This window comes from Falco rusticolus, chromosome 5 (assembly GCF_015220075.1).
Source record: "Falco rusticolus isolate bFalRus1 chromosome 5, bFalRus1.pri, whole genome shotgun sequence".
Taxonomy (NCBI): Eukaryota; Metazoa; Chordata; class Aves; order Falconiformes; family Falconidae; genus Falco; species Falco rusticolus.
This window is the reverse complement of record NC_051191.1, coordinates 55,690,031-55,712,839: the sequence shown is the minus strand read 5'-3', so window position 1 is coordinate 55,712,839 and position 22,809 is coordinate 55,690,031. Positions and strand designations below refer to the sequence as shown.

The window sequence follows — 22,809 nt, the reverse complement described above, 5'->3', positions numbered from 1 at the left end:
CCCGATTGATTCCTGTCCTCATTGCATCACCCTGAGCCCCCAAGAGAGAAACTCTCTGGCCAGTTTATGACGTTGCCTCTGCCTGCAGTGCTGGCTCTCCTGAGCACGGTCATGCTAGCACAGGGGAAAACAGAAAGGAAAGACCTTTGGGGGTCAGGGGGTTGGCATGGTGTGCTGCTAGAAATGAGACCCTTAGAAAGCACCTGGGTTTGTGACGGCTGCGAGCCCAGCGCAGGGGAGCGGGGTGGTAGGGTGGATTTGTGGCATGTCCCCCGTGCTCCCGTGCTGTGACTGTGGCACCCGTGGGTGCCTGGGGGACTGCAGGCTTGAGCAGGTGGGAAGAGTGGCTGCAGCAGCACCAGGTGTGACAGGGGAGAGGTTTGATCGGTTGAGGGGGACCCCTCCCGGTCCAGCCCTGGCCTCCTGGCCCCATCTCCCCCTCTGGCGCTTTCCCACTCCTGGTTCCGCTGTCTCTGCAGCCCGTGGGGTGCCCCTTTGCATCCGGCCATGCCACCCATGCGCATCACTTTGTGTAACCTGAGTGATGCAGCCCCCTGGGGCCGACCGACTCCCCTCCAGCCCCCCATACCGACTTGCTCCTTTAAGCCTAGCTCAGAAATGACCAGGCTGATCCCTCCCACCTGCCCGCTCCCCCTGGCCTGGCCCTGACGTCAGGGGAAGGCGTGTGGATGCGTGTGTGTGCGAGGCGCACATCATACACACATCAGATACCGCAGATCCATCAGCAGGCAGCCGGCAGGCAGGCAGGCAGCTGGAGAGAGCCCCCAGAGCCGGGCTGCAGGTGAGACTGCTGCTCCTCACAAGGTTGTGGAGGAGCGTTCGGCCCTGCCGAGCACCGATGCTTTGCAGAGCACAGCGCCACGGAGCCCGTTGCTGCTAAGAAGGTGAGTGAGGGGAGGCACAATGGCCATCCAGCTTGCCCAGGCTATTGTAGCTGGAGGTTAAACTTCACGCACCGCCTTTTTCGTTCAAACCTGCGTTTTCCTTTTGATGGCAGAGAGGTGCGAGGGTGACGAGTGACTTCCCTCCTCTGGCTTGGTTATTCCCCACTAGCCTCAGGAACAATAACTCCTCTGGGGGTGGCGGCGTGCGGCTTTGCATGCCTGCTTTGGCTGGGGAGCTAATAGCCAGGGCTTTGCCACGGGGGGCTGAGATCAGCTGGGACCCAGCTCTCTGATTGCCAGGTGACGGGAAGGGGATTTGTAAAAAAACCATCTTATTAAAGCGGTCTGACAATGATGAGGGCTGGAATTGGGGTTGCTTTGGGACTGGCTGCTCTATTCATTCCTGCAGACAGCAAGTTAGATCTACAAAGGAGGAAGGAAGGATAGCGAGGAGGACATTTCGCCAGGTCTTTGAGCAGACACTGTTCTCATTAAAAAAAAAGAAATCCACAACAAAACAACCAAACCCCACAAACTTGGTATTTGGTAGTGATGATTATGCATATATGCTTAAAAGGTAAATCAAGCCTCCATGATGGCTTCTCCCTTTGCTTCCCCTTTGCATCTGGCAGCCTGCTTGCTCTCCCCCATGGCCTCCCCAAGAACTGGGCAGCCCAGCACTGACTAAGGGAGCTTCTTATAATCAATCCATAAAGGTGACATTCATATTTTAGCGCTAAGCAGGCTGTATCGTAGGCGAGACTATCTCAGCAAAGATCCTTGGAGTTGTGAGCGTGATTGGCTTAGCTGGGGAGGGGATGCTTTCAGTGTTTATTCTGCAAAAACTGCCTGGTTTATTTTTCCTATAGTAATTTGTCTCAGCAAAGAGGGTTTTAGCATGCAGGGTAGGCATGGAAATTGCTTTGCATGGTATTTAACTCTTTAACAGCATGATCTGGTGACCAAAAAAGGAGGTGGCAGGGGGCTGAGAGGCTTTCATTAGCATCGGACAGAGACAGCATTTATAAAAACCTGCCAGACGCAAAGGCTGTGAGCCTCCTCTGAGGAAGGGAGGATGGAGAAACACAGGCCGGGGAGCCCTGCGGCGGCCCTGCTTCGGTAACCCCTGCCTGGAGCCATCCCAGTTCCCCAGCTGGTTCCTGCCCTTCACAGTAGCCCCCCGGGAGATGCCGATTTGGGATCTCTGCTGTCCACAGCATTGTCGGTGGGTCCCTCAGCGCACGAACGTGCCAAGCAACTGAAAAATGGGATTTATGTTTTTGCATCGAGCTCTGGGGGCATGCTCCCGCATCTGGAGGGGTGTTGCTCTTCTCTGCTTCAGCCCGTGTCTAGACAGGCTGGGTCTGGAAGGGCATCAGCCTCCCCGGGAATGGCAGTGGGCCAGGACATCGCTTTTACTGCTCTGTGGGGTGAGGAGATGGCTGCTGCAGTCGCCAGGGCAGATGGGGTGTCTTTTTGACAAACAGAGACCTTTTTGTTACTGGGGTAGCTACTGGAAGGAGTGGGGAGGTAAAGTGGACTCCTGAACTGGGGCCACTGGCAGTCATGAGCAATGGAGAAAATGTGATGGCAAGCGGCAGGGAAGAGCCTGTGCGGGAGCTCGCTGGAAAAGGCAGCAGAGGGAAAATAACCTCCAGCTCCTCGGCTGGGGTGGGGGGAGCAGCGGCACTCGGGAGACCTGAGTGTGATGGCAGACAGCATCCGAGCCAGGGATTCGCGAAGGGACATGGTGGAATGAAAGGAAACTGCCCATCAAGGCGCCGGTGGGCCAGTTGAAGGGTCAGGTCCAGAGCCGGAGTGTGACGGCCACCGGCAGAGTGGCTGCTGGTCCATCCATCCCGGGCAGTCCCGGCGGTTCTGGCGGATGGGAAGGAGCACAAAGAAGTGCGGTACGGTACGGGAGGGCCGACTCGCCGAGGGTGATTAAGCCAATTAAATATGTATTCCCCCGCCCGGCCAAGGGATGCATGAGGGGCTGTTCTTCGCTGCTGCTAATGAACGGGGAGTGGCAGACGGAGGCTGGTGCCTCTTCAAAAGGCTCCTTCCCCCCTTCTGGGGGACCTTGAAAGGCTGTTTAGTTAAACAAGGTCACAGCCAGCACCCAAGTCAGTGTGTTTGGCTTTGGAGAGAAGGAGAGAGACAGTGATTTTATTTGATAAACCGCAGACCTTTCAGTCGCTGGTGATGAATGGGGTACTTGGATCTGGAGATAAAAGCTGATGTGTCTACTGCCTGTCTGCCTTAATTGGCCTGGGTTTCCTGCATTCGCCTGCGAGCGCTCCGGCTGTCAGGTTGGCTCGGAAGCCTGCCCTCCAAAAAATACAAAAGCAAAGCTGGCTGCTGCCACCGAAGGAAACCCTGTCACCAGAGGGCTCTGGGGTTTCACTCCAAGATGGTTTCTTTGGGGAGGGGGAAAGATGGACAGGGTAGGGGGTGGTTTTAAAGGAGAGCAAGACCCTTCCAGGGAGCGCTGGGCAGTGCTGCTTACACACCTCCTCGGCCCGGAGGACTGTTGCCCCAGGGGACCCTCAGAGGAGAGCCACCAAGGGGGGTTGGGGGGAAGCGAGGTGGAGGTCTGGCAGCGGTGGTGGAAGGGGGGGTTATGCTGGAAAGGCTTCCTGTGCCCCACGGCAGAGCCGGGCTACTGCAGCCTCTGCTCGCCTCCTCAAGCGACCTGCATTTCATCCTCACACTGTATATACATACGTGCATGGGGTGGACATGGTGTCGGTGGTGGTATCTGCCAGGCCGGGGAGAGACCTGGGGTGGGGAGAGATTCTCTCGGCCCCGGCAGAGGTTAGCATGACTTTTGGTGATGGAGGAGAGGGAGAAAATGCCTCCTGTGCCTCAGGTGTCCCCTCCTTGTCGTCTGCTGAGGCTGCAGCATGGAGAAAGGGCTGGGGAGAGGATGGTGGGGTGGAGCACCGGGAGAGAAGAAGGGCAGGAGAGGCTTTCATCTCTCTTCCACTGGGCTTGGAGGGGAGGAGACACTGGTGAGGACATGCTTGAGTCTCCCCTCTTCTCTCAGCTTGTTTTTGCCATGAGTTTAATTTCCTTGGTCCCTTTGTTTGCTGCAGGGATTTAAATGAGGTGGGAGGCCCGATACCGCCCTGGGAGCCCCAGCGGTGCCAGAGCTCCCGCTTAGCCTCAGCTTCACCAGCACTAGCAAAGCTGGGTGTTCAGCCACTGGGCCCCAAGGCTGACCCAGAAATTTGGGTGCTCGAGCTGGGTGCTGGAGTGGGCCAGAGCACTGCTGGCCGTGGGAGCCAGCCTTGGCATGGCTGCAGGACAGGGGTCTCTGCTGCAGCCCCCACTACAAGCAGGAGCTGGGGGAAATGCCTCAGTCAAAGCAGGCTGCTCAGGAACACGTCCAGGGCAGGCTGCATACCCCCGAGGATGGGGGTCCCACAGCCTCGCTGTGCCCGTCCCCTGGCTCACCCCAGTGAGCGGCTGCCCTGTGCCAGGGCTCTCCCCCACATCCCCATGGACCAGCCAGAGCCCTCCACAGTGCCTGCGGGTGATCGTGCCTGGCTTGTTCTCCCGTGTGGGGCAAGCTCAGCTCGTGGGGGCAAACAGCAGCCCCAGGATGGCACCCTCCGTTACTGCCCTTGGGTCTCTGGAGCGGGCTGTCTGTCTCCTCTCCCCCAGTGATGCCCAGCATGCTCCTACCCCCCGCCACTGCTCGTCCCCCGAACCACCGAGCCTTCCAGGGCACCCAAGCCTGGGCTGTTCCTGCAGGAGAACCTGAGGCAAACACACTCTTGGTTGCCGCTGCCCATGCCATTTTGTCCCTGCAAGGCTCCCCCTCTTGCACGCCCCTTCCCCTTTGCCTCGTGTATTTCTTTTGCCTGTAGGAAACCCATTTTTTTAGCCTCTTGTGGACCCGCTGGAGGAAGTTCTTTCTCCTGGTGCCAACCAACCCCTTCAGCATACTAATAGTTTGCTCCAAGCATCGTTATTCAGGTTAAATACCCTCCATTGTCCCTAATCTGGTGGGGGAACTGAAAGGCCTCATCAGCAGAAGCGTGCACAGAAGAGGCATGCTGTGCTGAAGCCATTTTCATAGTGGCAGCTCCATGATGTGGCAGAGAACTGAGGGCTGCTTCCCCCAGATTGTCCTGCTTGTCCATCCCTCACACCTCTTGGGAAGGTGCCAGATCCTGCAGCGACACTTGGGGACCACGTTGCTTTCTGCTGCCCAAAAGTGGCCGGGCTGCTCGCCAGCGCAGGCAGGGTGGTTGGACGGGGGGCACAGATGGGCAGCAGTGAAACAGCTTGGTGGCTGCCCCAGCCTCTGGGTGTCTCGCTTGGGTGCTCCCTGAGCCTCTCTGCGCTCCTTGGGCGTGGGGGAAGGAGATGGTGAGCTTGAGCCTGGGAATGGGAGAAGGAGTTGCTGAGCCAAGGGCATGGGGAAAAGAGATGCTGAGCCTGAGCACAGGGCAGGGGAGGAGCTGAGCCTGGGCACGGAGGCAGGGGATGCTGAGCCCGGCGGGTCTGGAGCTGAGCAGCCCCAGTGCAGGGCGGGCCATGGAGCAGAAGGCTGGCATGTGTGCTCCTGTTGCTTTATGGCAGAGAGGAGCTGCTGAAGCGCATGAAGGGTTTAGTCTGGGGGCAGATGGGAAGCCAGCAAGGGGAGAGACATTTCAGAGGGGTTTATGGACACACCTGGAAGTCATCTTGGAGGGCAGGAGGAAGGTGGTGGCTTCTGTCTTGGAGTGGGACTCTAGCATGGCCTCTGCCACCTGGACCTTGGGGTGAAGCTCTGCAGGCTGAGAGGAGGCAGCTGTTAGGATGCTGGCTGATGCATGGATGGGCACCAAAGCTGCAGTGGCAGCAGCCAGGACCCGGTGGCAGGCAGATCGCCTGGAGGGGAGTTGTCTGGTCCCTCTCCGAAACTTCAGCTGCTCTAGAAATCTTTTCCCATGTCCTTGTTGTCTGCTAATTTCAGAGTGGAGGTGACCCCTTTTGTATGTTCCTCCAGGGCCTCCATGCCTCAGGGGACTGTGGATGAGTCAGAAATCAAATTAAATATTCTCTGAGTTTCCTGGTGTGTGCAGGTACTGTCCCAAAAGATGCTGCATACCCAGCAGGGTGGGAGGGGCTGCAGGAGGTGGTGGGTAACTCCACAGGATGTCAGGCTCCTCAGCTCTAGATGATGGGGAAACCCCTTAGCCTGAGGGATGATGGAGACAGAGGACCTCCCACCCAGTACCCCCAAATTGCCGTACCCGCAAACAGCTGCTGGTGTGGGGCACCCCGAGACAGAGGCACCCAGCATCAGATGTAGCGACTGATGGGAAGAAAAATTGTCAGAGCAAAGGCTTTCTGAGCAAGCGGCTGCAGTGCTGATCATGCACCAGAGCATCTTGCTGGAAGGCTTAAAAATGCACAACCCCCCGAGTTTCGTGCTTGGGGTGGTTTGGCAAGGACAGCCAGGCCCGTGCTTGTTCTGGCTGCTGCTATTTGGCAGGCGACATCTTGCACATGCTCCAGCAGCCAAAGGTTGCAAAATTGTGGGGTTTCTGCCCCTTGGGGCTTTAACTCCTTGCAAACCGCATGATGCCAGCCAAAAACTGGAGCCTGATGACCACAGTGGCAGGAAGCTGTGCTTGTGTCTCGGGCTCTGCAGTAGCCTCCTGGTGTCCTTTCCCCATAGGGATGTACGGGTGGGTAGCAAGCTGATGGTTGGGGCTGGGGTTGAGTCCTAAATCCCATAGGGCTGAGGCAACCTCCAGCAGTGGGGAGACCTTAGACCCCTGACCTTAAAGTATTTGTTGTCTCGGCCTTTTTCTTCACCTTTTAAGCAGAAATCTTGGGCTGGGGGGAAATCTTAGAGGCTGGGGCTGGGGGCCTGGGCAAGCTGGCGCTGCATGTGCATCCTTCCCAAAATGTTCCCAGCCATGGCAGCCTGCAAGCAGCTGCTCCTTCACCCAGGGTGTGCGTTTTAGTGATTGCACCTCTAATATGTGGGATTATCCTGGAAAATGAAAGGTGAAGCCACAAACCAGGCTCTTTTCTTCCCTTGAGATTGATTTGCTGAAATATCCCAGGTTGCTCCGAGCCAGGGCTATTCCCAGCACTGGAGGTTGGTATCTCCAAAGTACCAAAGGCCAGCAGCATGCTGCCTGCTCCCACAGATGTGGGGCCAGGAGTAGAGGGGGCAATTCCTGACAGTAAACCGTCCCTGCCAAAAGCCCCCTTGGGGGGGGCTGTAACCACCCCCCACTTTGCTCCCCAGGTCGCAGGCAGCAGACCCGTGCTCCTGGGCGCCCTTTCTCCTGCCACCCACCCGCCTGTTCCCAAAACGGAGGAACCCGCTGGCCCCACCATGTCATCAGACCCCAGCGCCCCACCAGCAGTGCCGCCCCTGCACTCCCCCAAGTCACCGGTGTGGCCCACCTTCCCCTTCCAGCGGGAGGGCAGCCGCATCTGGGAGCGGGGCAACCTCCTGCTGCGGGACCTGCCCAGCCCTCTCCCCACCAAGAGGACCAGGACCTACTCGGCGTAAGTACCTGGCATGTGGCGAGTGGCTTCGGGGCTGTCCGACTGAGCCGAGCAAGGGCCGCAGTCACCAGCAGTGCCTGCAGAACTCTGTGCCTGGTGCATGTTGCCGTCACAGCACCCGGCATCACCGCACCCTCCTGCCTGGAGTGCTGCGAGCGGGTGCCGTGAGGTCTCAGGGAACGCCATGTTTCCATAGCAAACTTCTCCCCGTGCTGCCCCCCGGGCAAGTGCTGCTCATGAGACGTCTCCATCCCTTCCCTTTCCTCCCACAGAACAGCACGTGCCTCTGCCGGCCCCATCTTCAAGGGTGTCTGCAAGCAGTTCTCTCGCTCCCAGGGCCATGGGTTCATCACCCCTGAGAACGGCACAGAGGACATTTTTGTGCATGTATCTGAGTAAGTCCCAGGGTCGCGCGATACTGAGACACCTCGGGGGAGCCGTGCCTCAGCATGGGGCTGGAGACCCTTGAGCTGGGGTGGGGATGTCTCCATGGCATGGGAACGGGGCTCTGCCTGTGCTCTATCCCCTATTGCCAGTGGGTTTTCTTTCCCAAAGCACAGCTGGGACGTTGGGTGCCTTCCTTGGTAATGGGTGGTCCGGGGCAGGGATCGGGCTTTTGGCCCCAGCCCCACCATCTCTCCTCTCCTCTCCTGCAGCATCGAGGGAGAGTACGTCCCAGTGGAGGGGGACGAGGTGACATACAAGGTCTGCCCCATCCCTCCCAAGAACCAGAAGTTCCAGGCAGTGGAGGTGGTCCTCACCAACCTGGCACCTCACACGAAGCACGAGACATGGTCTGGCCAGATCATCGGCTCCTAGGCGCCCAGGGGGTCCGCCAGCCGCTCAGCCCCACAGAACAAGCCTGCCCAGCCGCTTGTGGGGGGCGCAGGGGGAGCTGAGGCGGCAACGGGGCTGGGGCTGCCCCAGAACACGCAGGTGTTTGCGTTCGGTGTCTTTTATAAGGTTACGGTTTCCTTTCTCTGTGTGTGTTTGTAAGTGTCTGTCGAGGAGAACAGGGGAAGCAGAGCCGTCCCCTGCTGCCCCCAGCTCTGGGGACAGTGCCAAGCCCCATGTCCCCTTCCTTGCCCCCGAGGCCACGGGGAGCAGAGGAACCAGTCCTACCCCAACCCCCCCAGCTGCTCCAGGCTGAAGCAGGTGCTGAGAGCAAGAGGGGGCCAGGGAGAGGCTGGGGGGGGGGCTTGGCTCATCCTCTTGAACCCCACTCTGGCAAGATGGGCACCTGCTTGGTCCTGCTGCCCACAGCACGGCAGCAGCGGGCCATGCCGTGGGGCTGGGGAGAGACTGGGGGGTGTGGGGCGGTGTATCACTGTGTGGGGGCTGGGTGGCTGAGACCCATCCCCATCACTGGCAGCTCACAGCACCTGCCTGAGCCATGTCGCTCCATCAGAAGATCTCAGGTCAGCAGTGCCACGCGGAGGCGAGTGGCTTACAGAAAGAAAAATTTTAGTTAAGGGGCAGATGGGTGCTGGCAGGGTGCCAAGGGCACTCGGCATTGTGCCTGGGGGGATGCGCCTGGGCATGGGGCAGGGGTGCACTTGGTACCTCTGTGCTGTGCTCCACGTCGCCACTGGGCCGGTAACGCACTTTTCTTGGCTTGGTGCTGACATGGTTTTGGGGAGATGGCTGCCTTCTCCTCCTCCCCTTGTACCCCCAGCCCCCTGGGGACCCCCTTCCCACACGTGCACACGCGCACGCGTGTGTGTGCAACTCTGTAGCTTGCCGAGGGGGGCGAGGGGCTCAGGGGTTTGAGTAGCCTCGGCCGTGGGGTGAGCGCAGCCACCTCCTCCCCAGCCCCTTGGTGTAGGCAGGGTCTCATATACAAAGCACAAACTTCGTTTTTGGTCTTCTCCGCCGTACCCTGGCCAGGTGGGCTCCCACCACCCCGGGGAGGGACAGGCAGGGGGCGGTGGGACAGGGACAGCATGCACTGGGCTGGGCCTGAGCTGACCCTAGGGGAACAGCACCTGTGCCGGCACTCCGGGAATTATCAGCATCCTAAAGGGTTTATTTCAAAGTGTGGTTGGGGACAGCGGGGTGCCAGCAGCTCCCCTTGAGCAATGAAAGGTGACAGCTGGCTCTCCAGGCACCCGCTCAGCAGGAGCTGTGGGCACTGCTGGTCCTCAGCACTGATGGAGAAGGGCCTTTTCCACCTTTCTTGCTGCCACTGTTGCAGTGGGGACAGGGGTCTGTCATAAGCAGGAGAGGAGGGGTCAAGGCTGGTGCCACGTGGGACAGCTGGGGCCCTGTGGATTTGGGAGGACCACTGTGCACTGCCCCAGCCCTGGCTGGTGTGGGGACTGCCCCGGGACCCCACAGCCCATCTCACTACCAACCTGAAGCCCAGCTCGCCCAGAGGCTGTGGTGACACTGGCTCAGTCCCCAGGACATGCAGTCAGCTTGGCCAAGGCAAACTTTGTTTGATTCTTTTTTTTCTCTCTTTTTTTGGAAATAAACTAAAACCCTAGACTTGTTGGTGTTTTTACAACTCCGGTGTGGTTCCCGCCTGTCTGGCTGTTTGTCGACCTTTGTAACATTGGCAATAAACCATTAAAAGTGACTTTCCCATGAGCCCTGCCCATCCTGGCTCTTTGTCGTGCGTGTGCGTGTCGCAGTGGGGATGCTAGTGGCTGTCCTGCATAAACAACCTGGAGCACCCATGGATTTATCCAGATGGCAGGACAGACTCACCCACTTCTGCACAGCATGTCCCAGGGGTCCTGGGGTGCTCCAGCCTTGCTTAGGGGGAGCAGACCCCGTGCCTGGGACAGGAGGCTGCTGCCCACCAGGATGGAGCGGGGACCAGGACTGGGGCTGGTCCCCCACCGCTGCAGGGATTTTGAAGTGTGGCTGCCTGCCATCTGGCTGCATTTCACCTCAGCAGAGGCCGGCACAAAGCACACGCTGCCTCCAGCTGCTGCATGTGGTAGATTTAATATGATTGATTTTATTATTTTTTTTCATTTACATATATATGTATTTAAATATATTTCTTATTTAACAGTATCAGCCGGACAGGAGCTGCCCATCTCACATAGATATGGAGCCATATGGCAAGATGGTCCCTGACACGGGGCCCACCACATCTGCTCACTCACGCATACAGGGGGAGAAACCCCCACTTATGTCATGGGCACCCACACTGGGAGAGGAGCATCATGGCAAAGGGGTCTCAGGGACAGGCGTGCGCCACCCCCTAGGTATAGGGCTCCCACCCCAGCATGTCCCGTGCCTCATCCACCCCCTCCTGTGCCTCATCCCTGCCTACAAGGGATGGCAGCTGAGGCTCTCAGTGGCCCTGCTAGAGCAGGGGGATGGGACCAGATGACCTCCAGAGGTCCCTTCAACCTCAATTGCTCTGTGGCTCTGAAAGCCTGGGGCTGCCCCAGCTACCTCTGATGCCATCCTCTTCCTCATGCCTCTGGCAGGACAGGATGTCCTGCTGGGAGCTGCCCTCAACTAGCCCAAGCTTGGTGTAAGACAGAGACAGGAATGGGGAAGGTTCCTGAACTTGATCCCATCCATGCACATGTGAGCTCCTGAGCAGAAAAAGCGATGGCTGGTGCCTCGAAGGTCATCCCTGCCTCAGCTCCGCTCGCCCTGCAACTCCCCCCACCCTGAGCAATGGACAGACATACAGCCTTGGACAGAGCCTGCCCATCCCTTCAAATATTCAAGTTATCTCAGCCCACAAGGCCACCAGAGTGCCTTGTGCGTTCAGATCCAGACCCGCTCTCACCACTAAGCTTGCTAGAGATCCTGCCGACTTTGAATAGACACAGGAAAAAGAAACCCCCCAAAACCCCATACATAACCTGATCCACAGTGAAACAGAGAAGAAGGAACCGCAAAGCACGATTCCTCCAGGAAGGTTGCAGTGAAGGGCCAAATTCAGTGGCCTGTAAAAAGGGTACCCTGCATTCAGGCTTCTCCAACAGGTCCTCTTCTCCCATGCAGAAATCTTCTCTGGGCAGAAAGAGGAATTTGTGCATTTGTTGGGGATTTCTGGATGCTAGGCAGACCGCTGTGCTCATGCAAATGTGATGCATTACAGACCTGATGTGTTGTAGAGTTAAGAGGTGCAATCAAGTGGAGGAGACAGCACCCCTGCTTCTGTGGCCAGGCAGCAGTGCCAAGGTCCACTCGGAACTCTGCTCATGGCAACATGGGAGCCCTGCCCTGGCTCTAAAAGCACCAATGTATCTCACCTGAGGAACATGGTCCCTTGGTTAATTGGCGGTGGCCAACGGAGAAAGTTCTCTCTGCAGTCCAGCTACTAGGTGGGAGATGAAGAGCAATGGTGAGGAAAGTGGGAACAGAAGAGAAAGGGGAGAGGAAACAGGACCAAGAGACAGAGCAGTGCCATACCAGCAGGGACGTGGTGAAAAAGGTTCTCAGGGAGCAATGTGGGGGAGTTTTGCAGGAACCTCCAGCATCCTCCAGGACCACAAACAACAGATACATGTGCCCTGGGGAGCTACAAGCAGGACATCTCCCTTGAGGGGATCCCTGAGCTCCTCTTAAGCACCAAGTTGTGACTAGCATCACTGGTGCGGCCACATGCCCTGGGCATAACTGCCAGGAATAAAGGGGCAATGTGAGGGAGGAGGTCGAGGTCTGAAAGAAAGATGTAGTTTTGCAACCCACAAAGACCCATGAGAAAGAGAGAAGCAGAACATATGACAGCTGCACTGGAGAACCTGCCTCCCTAAAGGTGACCACATAAACTTGTGGGATGAGATAGGGTGGAAAAGTAAGCTCAGAGGGCACTGCTGAGTGGGTACCCCCATTGGCACTACAAACCAGGTGTGGCCTGTGTTGTCCCTCTCTGAAAATGCCCCTGGCAGCAGCATGGAAATCTGAGCAGTGGGAAGGAGGGGACTTGGTCTGTAATGAATGCCCTGGGTAAGTTTTACACTGGCACATCTGTGACACCTAATGGACGTGGGAGTAGGAAGACTGTCGGGAAGCCTTCAGCCCACAACTGCTCCACAGGGTGCTCTGTGCACGCCCAGCATCCTCCAGCCACACAAGGCAAGGTCTGACTTGAGAACTTCTTCAGAACAGAGAAAATAAACCCTGGGGTTTTTTTGTAAGCTAAAGAGAGAATTAGGTTCTTCATGCACCTGAGCAAAGCTCAGAGCAGGAACCCAGCCATTTTAAAACTTCATTCCCAGATCACCTGTAGGGACTGGCACAGCGTGGCACTGAGATGAAGGATATGGTGACCCTCCCTGTTAGGATGTACAATGCTGCAATGAGCTGGGGTCACAGCTACCCCTTCCTACCATGGGCTTGGAGCAAACAACAGCCTTCCTGGCCTCTTGCCTCAAAGCGGATCTGGTGAGTGTGCCAGGGGCCTCAGCAGCCCCAGCCTCCCTGGCCAAGACACAAGGGGGACAGAAAGGGGAGACACATGTTCCTCAGGCAGAACTGTTAAGAGAAACAGAGTGAAAAAGAGAAGAGGGGAGGGAGCACGGGACGGACACACACATACTCTCATGACTGGCCCTTTCAAATGCTTTCCGACCAACAAAGCATCTGCATCGCACCCACCACAGCCCAAACTGTCAAGAGAGAAGTTTTTCTGGAGTTGAGGAGGGTCTGGTCCCACGAGCTGTAGATGGGGAGTGCCAAAGGGCTGCTCAGCAAAGCCCCCTCCTGCACACCCACCTGCACTCACACGTTACCTCCCGACCAGATCTGGAAAGTGGTTTCTTCAGTCTACCCTGAGCAGATTCCTCAAATGAAGGTGCTTTTCCCGGTGGGGGGAGAGGGTGAGGGTGGGGCAGGGCTGTGGGGACCTGGCAGTCAGCGCTCATTTGCTCTCTCTGGAAAGAAGATTTCACGACATCGCTGGACTGTGTCCTGGGGAGACTGGACACTGTGTCCCACCGTGCGGGGATCGTCATAGATTTCATAATCGTTTCCTCCCTGCAGTGGAATAGAAAAATGGGGAAAGCATTAGCAGGATCTTACCAGAGCATCCTCATACATGAATCTGCATCTTGCTCTGTTCTGAGCCGGGGTGGGAGCCCGCAGCTGGGCAGGCAGGGACCTGCTGGGGAAGGGGCTGCCAGGGCTTTGGTGGCCCACGGAGGCAGAGGCTGGGCTGGGAGCCCTGCTCCCTCCTTCTGGCCTCCCCTCTTCAGTGCCAGGGGAGGAGCATAGAAAGGATGGGGAAGGTCCCAGACCAGCAAAGCTTGTCCAGGCGCCCAGGATTAACCCTGCCCTGTCCGCAGAGGGGCTAGCAGGTGAGGTCAGCACATTTGGGAAGCAGAGGCTGCCATCATCTGGGAAGAGCTGAGTGGATGGCCAAGGTGGTCTGCAGCAGCAAGGAAGCATCATCCCCCACCACTCTAAAGGGAAGGTGAAGCTGTTCCTGTTGTTGAAAAGCCCTCTCCTAAGTGCTGGGGGCTTGTGTTTTGGGTCTTGTGGGCCACAGAAGTGGCTTCCCCCCTCCTAAGGGTGCCAGGGGGAGGAAAGTGATGCTGAGGTGGACCTGCTCCCCAGCACAGTGAATCCAAGGCAATTTTCCCGTGACCTGGCAGGCCTGCCACCAGCACTAGCCCACCACAAACACGTGCTGCACAACAGCATCTCTCCTCCTCGCGGCACCACTAGAGGACTGTATCAGCCACCAGCAGGACCCAGGCTGTGGGACCCATGATGGGGCAGCTCCATTCAGGAGAGAAAACAGCCGTGTGTGGGGCGAGCAGGGCATACTCACAGGGGTTGTCTCATTCCCAAAGAAGTGGATGGTATCAAATCTCTCATCGTCGAGCACGTTGAGGCAGTAGCGCTTGTCCCAGCCCTCTGGGAAGACGTCAAAGCTGATCATGCCACCTGCCAGAAGAAGGGAGGGCATGAGGCAATGCTGGTGGGAGCCAGCAGGGTGCCCCCCTACCCTGGGACAGACAGGAGTAGGGGAGGGGGATGGATGTCTGTGGGGAGCCCAGCTCTGCCTCGGTGTGCATGTGGGCTAGGCCAGTGGCAGATGCTGTTCCGATGACAACAGGCTGGCATGACATCAGCATGGCTAGGGTGACAGGAGCATGGCTCCCCTGACTGCAGGCAAGCAGGAACCAGCTGGCTGCAGGGGGGATGCATCTGCTGGGGGAGGCGTGGGGTCACGCCTTGCAGAGAGCATCAGCATATTCTGTGTCCCAGTGGGGGACAATGAGCTTGGAGATTGGCACCGAGCTCTCTCCTAGGCTCTTGTGTGGACATCACTGGCCATTCTAAACCCACTGATCTGACAGGCCTCAACCCTGCAGGGACCAGGAGCTCCCGGCACCCTGCACAAGCAAAGCAAACCCCATGCATTGCACAGCTCAGGGGTCCCAGCTGGCTGCACTGCAGGCCCCACCAGGCTCTGTATGCTGATCAAGAACCATGGACCCAGCAACATAACCAGGCTGGCGGGTTGCCAACATATGGAGGGGCACCAAGGAGACAGGGCGAACGCACAGAGGTAAGGGAGCTTTCCCAGAGAGCAGGCACACATATGCACATGGACACCCGCAGCCACCAAGGGCTAACAAACTTCCCAGCCCTTGCTCTTAGACCAGGAGAAATTTACTCCAGCACTGTGCCGCCTTTGGAGGCAGCACCTTCCCTGCCCTCTCAAGCTGCCCTGCTGCATGCACAGGCTGCAGAGCCAGACCCTTGTCCCAGCAAGGACACAAGTGACATGTTTGTCCCAAAACAAGGCCCATGGCTTGGGGCACACACATGTTTGGGTCTTGTTTGGAGCCAGGAGGATCAGGGATTTGAACTGGGATATGCGTCCTCCTGCTAGTTCATGTCTCTGTTCCTCTTGGTTTCAAGGGGACCTCTGCTTTTCCTCTTGGTTTCAAGGGAACCCCTGCTTCTCCAGGCAATCTAATAGCCCACCAGCAATCCTGGAGTTTCACAAACTCCATCTTCATAAATCATAACCCCACCTCTCTTAGAAAGGGGGTGAATAGACAGGTAGCCACAGGGACAGTCCTTGCTGTGGCACAGAGGCACTGATACCCTGGACTGTTTAAACGTGCACATGCTCCTCTCCTTCTCCCTGGCTGGTTGAGGTGTCCCTGTTGGTTTGGGATTCCCAAACCAACCCTCCTTGGAGCCTGAGGAGCTGGAGATGGAGCCTGTGTGTTCAGCTCAGGGCAGAGGATTCACTACTGGACAGGGTGCCCTAGCACTGTGATATGGACAGGAACAAGTGGCTTGTGAGCTCAGGGAAGATGGGGATGCCCCCAGGCCAGAGCAGGAGCTAAACTTCACTGACCTCATTAAAAACCTTCTTGGTTTTGTATCTAAAGCCATTTACCTGTGAAAAATGCTGCATTTCACGGTGTTCTGGCCTTTTAATCAGAACTGGGCAGCAAGAAGGGGCTCCTGATGCCAGCTGCAGAGGGTAGGAAACCAAAGGGAGAAGAGATGGTGTGGAGGACAGCCAGCACTGTCCCTCACCTAGGCAGAGCATGTGTCTGGAGAGCTGCAGGGACATCTCCTACCACCTCTGGGGCTTGTGTCCTCCACAGCCTGGGACAAGACACATGGAGCCAGCTTGGCAGAACAGCCCTATTTCCACGTGTTCCTGTTTTTGGATGCCTGACCTGAGACACCCCGCGTTTTCTTTGTGGAGGAGCGGGAGGCCCGCAGCTCCCCTTGTCTTCATGCTTTTACACAACAGGCCTGGGCTCTTCATGGTGGCTTCCCAAAGTCAGAGGAGAATGGCCCATTGTTCTGCTCTCGTCCCCCGTGCCTGCGGGGACATGGCGGCGGGGACCTTCTCTTTCTCTGCTGTGACAAACGGTGTGTGTCAGTGCTCTGGGCAGCACAGGATGCTGAAGGCAAGGGGAGGCTCTCAGGAGGAAAGCCCTTGGAGGACCAGAGGGCTAGACCCTCTGCACTGGCCCACACTGGGTGCAAGTGGGGTGTCACCTGCTGCCTCTCAGTCTTGTCACCCCTTTCCCCTTTGGCTAGGCTGCCACATGGCATCTTCTTATCTCACACATACCCATCTGCTCTACGGAGGGTCTTCTTCCAGCAGCCACCCCACCACTTACACACCCTTATTTTCCTCCCTGTCCTGGCCAGACCCCCAGGATTGCTCAAGCCTCTCCTTTGGCTCCTTGTCTTTGGTAAGCTGGCTCCAAGAGCCACTCCAAGAAGCAGCCCTGCAAAAGCCCATGGCACGGAGATGCAAACTCCTTGCCTCTCAGCAGCTCTTTGTCCGGGAAGAAAGATGTTTCCTTTGTAGCCAACCCTCCTAAGAAAACCCCAGAGCTGAGACATGCATGAGGCTCCTGTCTCATTCCTAGAGAGGAGTGCATGTGCCCGGAGCTCTGCTGGCCACCCTGCTGCTGCTACTTGAGCCAGAACAGACCTTCTGGTCAGGGGTGAGCTCCACAGAGCTAACTGAAATTAAGGCAGAGATAACATCACAGGACAGAACCTCGCCTGTCTGGCTGATTCCCGGGGAGGCAAATTTGCAGCACAGTTTACTCTCTGCTGTCACACTGCCATGGAAGTGAATGTGATGCCCCTGCAGCAGCTCTCTAGGACCAGAAGCTCCTTGTGCTCTTCCTGGGGTCTCCAGGCCCCCAGAGGGAACAGCTGGGATTCCTGCTCCCCTTCCCAGCATTTTATGGAAAACATGGTAAAGAGGCCAAGGCAAAGCCAGGGAAGCCCCCTCTGCTCACCTCGAGAGAAACGCAGTCCTTTGCCAGCAAACTCCCTCTGCAAGGCTGCCACAAACTTCTCCCGGATCCGTTCTTTCTGTGGAGGAAGGGGAAGGAAAGAGGGTTTGAATTAGAGTTGACCATCCGCTGTAAGCTGTCTGGTAGACAATTCTGGCTGATTGCTCCACTCCCTTCCCACCTGCCCTCAGCCCCAGCGTAACACCGTTTAGCCAGCTTTCACCAGTGCTGCCCAGCATCTGCGTCAAAGGCCACCAGCTCAGGACAGCTCCAGCAGGCTCCTGGGAAGAGCAGATCCTAGCCCTTCCTTGGCAATGAAATGCAACTGCTTCAGTTTCCCAGAAGCCCAGTTCATAACCCAAAGTCTCTAGCTTTGCTTAAGAAGTCTTGCAAAGTCAGACTGATCCCTTAACCCCAAGAAAGCTCCGCCAGGCAGAAACTGCTGTGGGCATGGGCCAAGTGCTCCAGAGGTCTGCTCAGCAGATCCGCCGCTGTGGCCCTCTCAGTCTGCAAAGCCCATTAGTTCCTGCTCTGTTGGGGCTGGGAGACTGGGAGAGAGAAGACAGATGCTGGGCCACCTTCGGTTACAGTAAATGAGGAAACACCAGTGAAGCGCCTTATTCCCTGGGGCTCTCCCACAGCACAAGGAATCCTGCTGGCCACCACAGTGGGTGGTCTCCAATGAAGTCAAATTCCTCCATCTGTGTCTCTCCTTGGGTTTTCTGACCCCTAGTCCTGCCTCCACCTTGTGGCATGTGTTGGCCCAGTGCACAGCTTGGAGCTGGGCTCCCTTCTCCTTGGGAAGGGGGGAAGCGGGTAAGACCCAAGATCTGTGGTGCAAAACCATCAATGGGAAGGGTGAGCCCGAGTCTGGCCCGCGTACCTTGTCCAGCTCAGAGAACTCTATTCGCTCCTCTGGGGTGCAGCTCCGTCCGATGGGGGAGATGTTCAGCATCCCATTGCGAAACTCAATGAAGGTTCCTCTGTGGGTGGGCAAGGGCACAAGATTACTGGGGCAGGGAGAGAAAACCAGACCTTGCCAGGGGAATAGCTGCTCAGTGAGGCACGCAGTCTCTGCAGGGACATGCAGGAGGAGAGAAGCCATTGCCACTCATGGGTTATTCATGCCAGGCAGAGACCAGGCATCAACAACTCCACTAAAGGTCTACAAGGGGCTCATAGTTTCACAAAAAGAGACTGTAAGAGAAGAGGAATGAACAGTTCCTGTGTGCCCTGGGGACAGGCTGGAAGCAACAAGCTTAGGTGAGATGATAGGAAACATTTTCCAATGTTGCAATAACTGCAAGGACAGCTATTGCCTGGACTGGACCAACTGCCTGATGAGACAGTGGCATCTCCACCCCTGGAGGCTTTTAAGAACCCTTGGGTGGGCTGGGTGAAGCTGGCAGTACCTTGGGGCAGTGGAAAGGACCAGGTCAGTGTAACTCACTGCTGATGTCTGGCAGCAGGCTGATGAGGAATCAGGACTTCCTTGTGGGACACACATCAGGTAGGACCTGCAGGGCCTTTGCATCTACTGTTTGTCTTGACTGCAACTCTTACCTAAGCTTGCACGGACAGGACCCAGCTCCTGCTTGCCACCCTCACCTTGCACAGGGATTACTGCTCTGCCGCTTCTTTGGTGGGCTGGTTCAAAGCACTAAGCTGGCAGAAAACTGCTCTTTCTTTTTTCTTCACTATAAACCCAGCCAGTTCTGTTTGCTTATCACCTTGGAATAGCTCACCAAGGGATCAGACAGGTACCAGCACTAGTGGGGCAGAAACAGCAGGGGATGACAGCACTGCCAATCTGAAAATGGACTGAAGCTCTTGTGGAAACCTAGCTGGAGCAGTGAGACCCCTTTCCCTGTCCAGCTGAGGAGCCCTGAGCTCATTAACCCTCTGATGTCCCTCCTAGCCCTACCCACTGTTTCTCTGAGATAAAGTGCTTGCCACTCTGACTCTGGGAGGAAAACTCTCCACCTCCTGTCTCGTAACACAGTGAAGAACATCATGGGGAATGGACACACAGGCAGCCATGCCTGCAGCCTGGGAGCAGCATCTCTGCAGCACAAAGGGTTTGGTGGATCATGCCCCAGGTCGTGACTTGGGAAATGCCGGTTAAAGTCCTTGCTTTGCTAGAAATCCCATAAGCCTAAGTCCACAGAAGCGCTTAGGAGCTGAACCTTCATGAAGCTGTTGGGCAACCAGAAAGCAAGGAGGCAACCAAACAAGCTTGAGGGTTCTGGGTCCCAGCCCATGCTTTCAGGGGTCTGTTCAGCCGGCAGTCCTGTGGCAAGGAGCCACCCTGGTCCCTCTCCCTGATCCTCATATTGCCACATGGTGACTCACATCAGGCTACTAACCTGGATCACAGTTTAGCAACTTTTATCAGTTTAGTTTTGACCAAACGGCTCACTTGCTTGGGTTCACCGTACAAACACAAGGGGACAGCAGGAACAAACCAGCTGGGACAAGGGGAGGGCAGAGTCGCTGCTTTCAACAGCCTTGCTGGCTCACGTGTTTGCGCTTCAAGGGTTTGTGAAACTGTGGTCTGAGGAGTGGTTTGACACTGCACCCAGGCTGGCTTAACTGCAGGCTGCCTCTGAAAGAGGTCCTCCTGCTCTCCCCTTCCACCCTCACGCCATCACTCTCTCTCAGTGATAACAGAACAAGCCGATCCAATGGAAAACTGCCCCTTTATTGCCTGGCAGTGGCCTAGCCTTCCTTCAGAGGAGGTGTACCAACCCAGCTCACCCTGCGGCTGCTGGATCTCACGGGGGGAAGCCGACGGGAACACCTGGTCGAGGCCAGAGTGGGGCCAGCCCTATTACCCATGGCACCAAGGGACTCTGGGTTAGAAACAGCGTGAAACTGTGTGCTCAGGCACTGGACCTCCCATCTTAAGAGCCATTGTTCATCTGTTTGGAAACTCATATGACCAACGATGCCTGACACCCTGACCAGTAACAAGCTGGTACCATTGTCCTAAATGAGATGCATGCAGTGGCTGTATCCTGACGCATGCAGTGGCTGTACCCTGCTTCCCACGAAAGAAAATCCGAGGGGCAAAAGAGCAGGCATTATGCTAAAAAATAGTGCAGACTCTCCAGAACAAAGACCCTTCTCCATTATTTGCCCACTGCGCCCAGTTTGGTAGGACAGTGATCCTACACAGGGTCTCTAGATACAAAGATAAAACCCGGAGTGACACAAGCTCAGCATCTCAGCTGTCCTTAGGACAGCTCTGGAGCTCAGAGCTCCCTAGAAATCAGTGATGTGACTGCCATTTGCATGGGCTTGGGCTGTTACCGTTTCTTGGGCAGCTTCAGCAGCGCCATGTAGTTGAGACAGAAGTTGATTAGATCCTGCAGGAGCTCTTCCCCCAGGTGGTCCTGAATGGCCTGCAGGAGGAGAAGGGGGCATGAGGAAGATGCCTGACCTCCTGCGAAGCCCACCCAAGAACATGACCTGGAGGAATGGACATTCAGACCTGGCACATGGGGAGAAGAGACAGGGCCGCCCACCCGCCCGGGGCCAGGCGCTGCCCCCCACAGCGCACACAGGGTGTGGGGACAGAGAGCCACGGCTGCAAGGGGAGCTGGGCCTACCTGCTTGGAGACCAGCTGCCCGTTCTTGTATTGCACTGTGCCGTTCTCTGCGAAGACATAGTCAAACTTATCGATGACTGAAGAGGGAGGAAACAAAAGAGGAACCATGAGCACCATCTAGGAAAAGGGGCCAAAAGGACTGGGCTGAGGACTGAGCCATCCTCCCAGTTCCCTAGCACTACCCTTCCCGTGTCTCCCACGCTCTGCACAGGGCCGCCGACCCTCCTCACTCTCCACAACGGATGAGGAGATTATCTTCTGCTCACAGGTGGGGAGCTGACGCACACAGGGGGAAACGACCTGACCGAGGTCACGGGCTGAATCAGTGGCAGGCCAAAGATAAGGCCTCCAAAATGTCAGGCCTTCAACCGCGTGCATGTTATTCTGCTCGCTCTCCCCCCCTTCCCACCGCCGGGGTGATGCAGCTACTGGTTATCTAACTCCAGCCCCTGCTGCAACCCGGCCACGCAGCCCTGCCGAGACTGCCACAGCTCCAGCCGGGAATTCCTCGGCCGCCCCCCGGTACCGAGGCCGGGGGCAGAGCTGGGAGCCCGGCCGCGCTGCCACCCATGCCAGGGAGGGAGAACACGGCGGGGGCGGCCCCCTTGCCCCCCCCCCCTCCTTCCTGTGCCTCGCGTCCCCGTTGAAACGCGACGAGGAACCCCGCAGAGCCCGCACCATGGAGCAGCAGGGAGGCAAAATGTGCAAGGGGGAGGGTGGCGGGTGGGACCTGTCAGAGCCCAGAAGATGAAGCTCATACGAAGCCGCCGGCGGCGCGGCAGCGTGGGTTGCAGCATCCCTGCCCTCCCAGAGGGAGCCCTCCACGCCGGACACGGCCAGCCCCCTCCCCGGCACAGCCAGCCCCCTCGGCACAGCCCCCCCCTCCCCGGCACGGCCAGCACCCCCACAGGCACGGCCAGCAACCCCCCCCCCCCGGCACAGCCAGCACCCCCGGCAGCCTCGGGGTCGGATTCAAGACACGGGTGACCCCCGGAAGACTTGGTCGGCCGCGTCTCACCTTCGTCCCCGTCCCCCAGCTGCTCGGCTATCTTGGCGTAGTCGGAGCCGCCCACCACGCCGATGTGCACCCTCTCCCGCAGCTCCCGCAGGAACGCGTCCACCTCCGGATCGATTTTCTGGAAGGGGAAGCAGCGGCTGAGGCCGCAGCCGGCGGGACGAGCTCCGCCACGCCGACCTCGGTGGGTGCCCCCCGCGCCCGATCCCAGCGCCCCCGGGCCCTGCTACCTGCCGAGCCGGCGTCAGGGTCCCGTCCACGTCGAAGAGGCACAGCACCCGGCCCCGCGCCGCCGCCATCCCCGCCGCCGGCCCGGGCCCTGTGAGCGGGAGGCGGGGCCACGGCCGGGCGGCGATGGCGGCCGCGCCCCCCGGCAGCCGCTCCCCCGGCAGCCTCCGCCCCGGCAGCCCCCGACCCCCCGGCAGCCACCCCCGACCCCCCGGCAGCCACCCCCGACCCCCCGGCAGCCCCCGACCCCCCGGCAGCCACCCCCGCCCCGGCAGCCGCCCCCGCCCCGGCAGCCGCCGCTCCCCCGGCAGCCGCCGCGCCGACGTGCCCGGGGGGCTGGCGCGGCCACGGGGAGCCCTGCAGCCCCTCCCCCGCAGCCCCGTAGCCCCCCCGCGGTGCAGTAACGCGCAGGTGCTGAACCGCTTTCCCGCCCCAGCGGTTCCCCTTAGACGCTGCGCTTGGGAGCCCTCCTGACGGACCCGGGGTTTGGGGGCGGTGTGCGTGCGGGTGTCCGCACATCGGCTGCGGTTACTGCAGCATCCGCACGCATTTAGGGGCTGGGGGTCTGGATTGAGCTGCCGGGTAAACGCAGCTCCTCTGGGGGTGTCTGTGTCCTGAGGGTGGGGACAGGAGGAGCATCCATTCACCTGGTCGGTCCCCATCCCTCACCCCACGTTTCCAATCGGATGCTGTTAACCGCTTGTATTTCCATTGGAGAAGTTTTCAGCCCCCACCCGCTGCTGCACAAAGCCGAATCTGTTTCTTGCAGTAACTTTTGCTTTGACCCACTTAGCAGTTACCCCACAAGTAAT

The 22,809-nt window shown here is 58.0% G+C and overlaps 2 protein-coding genes across 2 annotated transcripts; one reads left to right on the top strand and one right to left on the bottom strand.

Moving 5' to 3' along the window:
- Positions 1-670: 670 nt before the first annotated feature.
- CSDC2 (cold shock domain containing C2) lies at positions 671-10,019 on the top strand. The gene is made up of 4 exons (XM_037388649.1): positions 671-905; positions 7,165-7,430; positions 7,703-7,825; positions 8,087-10,019. Exons 2-4 carry the CDS (start codon positions 7,255-7,257, stop codon positions 8,247-8,249), a joined length of 462 nt encoding a protein of 153 aa, XP_037244546.1. The 5' UTR covers positions 671-905; positions 7,165-7,254; the 3' UTR covers positions 8,250-10,019.
- Positions 10,020-10,375: 356 nt separating this feature from the next.
- Positions 10,376-22,133, bottom strand: PMM1 (phosphomannomutase 1). Its single transcript, XM_037388646.1, has 8 exons — positions 22,000-22,133; positions 21,773-21,890; positions 20,755-20,831; positions 20,456-20,547; positions 18,027-18,126; positions 17,147-17,222; positions 14,179-14,294; positions 10,376-13,382 (listed from the first exon to the last, which is right to left on the bottom strand). Exons 1-8 carry the CDS (start codon positions 22,066-22,068, stop codon positions 13,260-13,262), a joined length of 771 nt encoding a protein of 256 aa, XP_037244543.1. The 5' UTR covers positions 22,069-22,133; the 3' UTR covers positions 10,376-13,259.
- Positions 22,134-22,809: the final 676 nt, after the last annotated feature.

Coding starts and splice junctions, on each gene's coding strand:
- CSDC2 (XM_037388649.1), top strand. CDS start 7,255: ATGTCATCAGACCCCAGCGCCCCACCAGCAGTGCCGCCCCTGCACTCC. Junction 7,431..7,702: donor AGGACCAGGACCTACTCGGC/GTAAGTACCTGG, acceptor TTCCTCCCACAG/AACAGCACGTGCCTCTGCCG. Junction 7,826..8,086: donor ATTTTTGTGCATGTATCTGA/GTAAGTCCCAGG, acceptor CCTCTCCTGCAG/CATCGAGGGAGAGTACGTCC.
- PMM1 (XM_037388646.1), bottom strand. CDS start 22,068: ATGGCGGCGGCGCGGGGCCGGGTGCTGTGCCTCTTCGACGTGGACGGG. Junction 21,891..21,999: donor CCCTGACGCCGGCTCGGCAG/GTAGCAGGGCCC, acceptor TTCCCCTTCCAG/AAAATCGATCCGGAGGTGGA. Junction 20,832..21,772: donor GCTGGGGGACGGGGACGAAG/GTGAGACGCGGC, acceptor CTCCCTCTTCAG/TCATCGATAAGTTTGACTAT.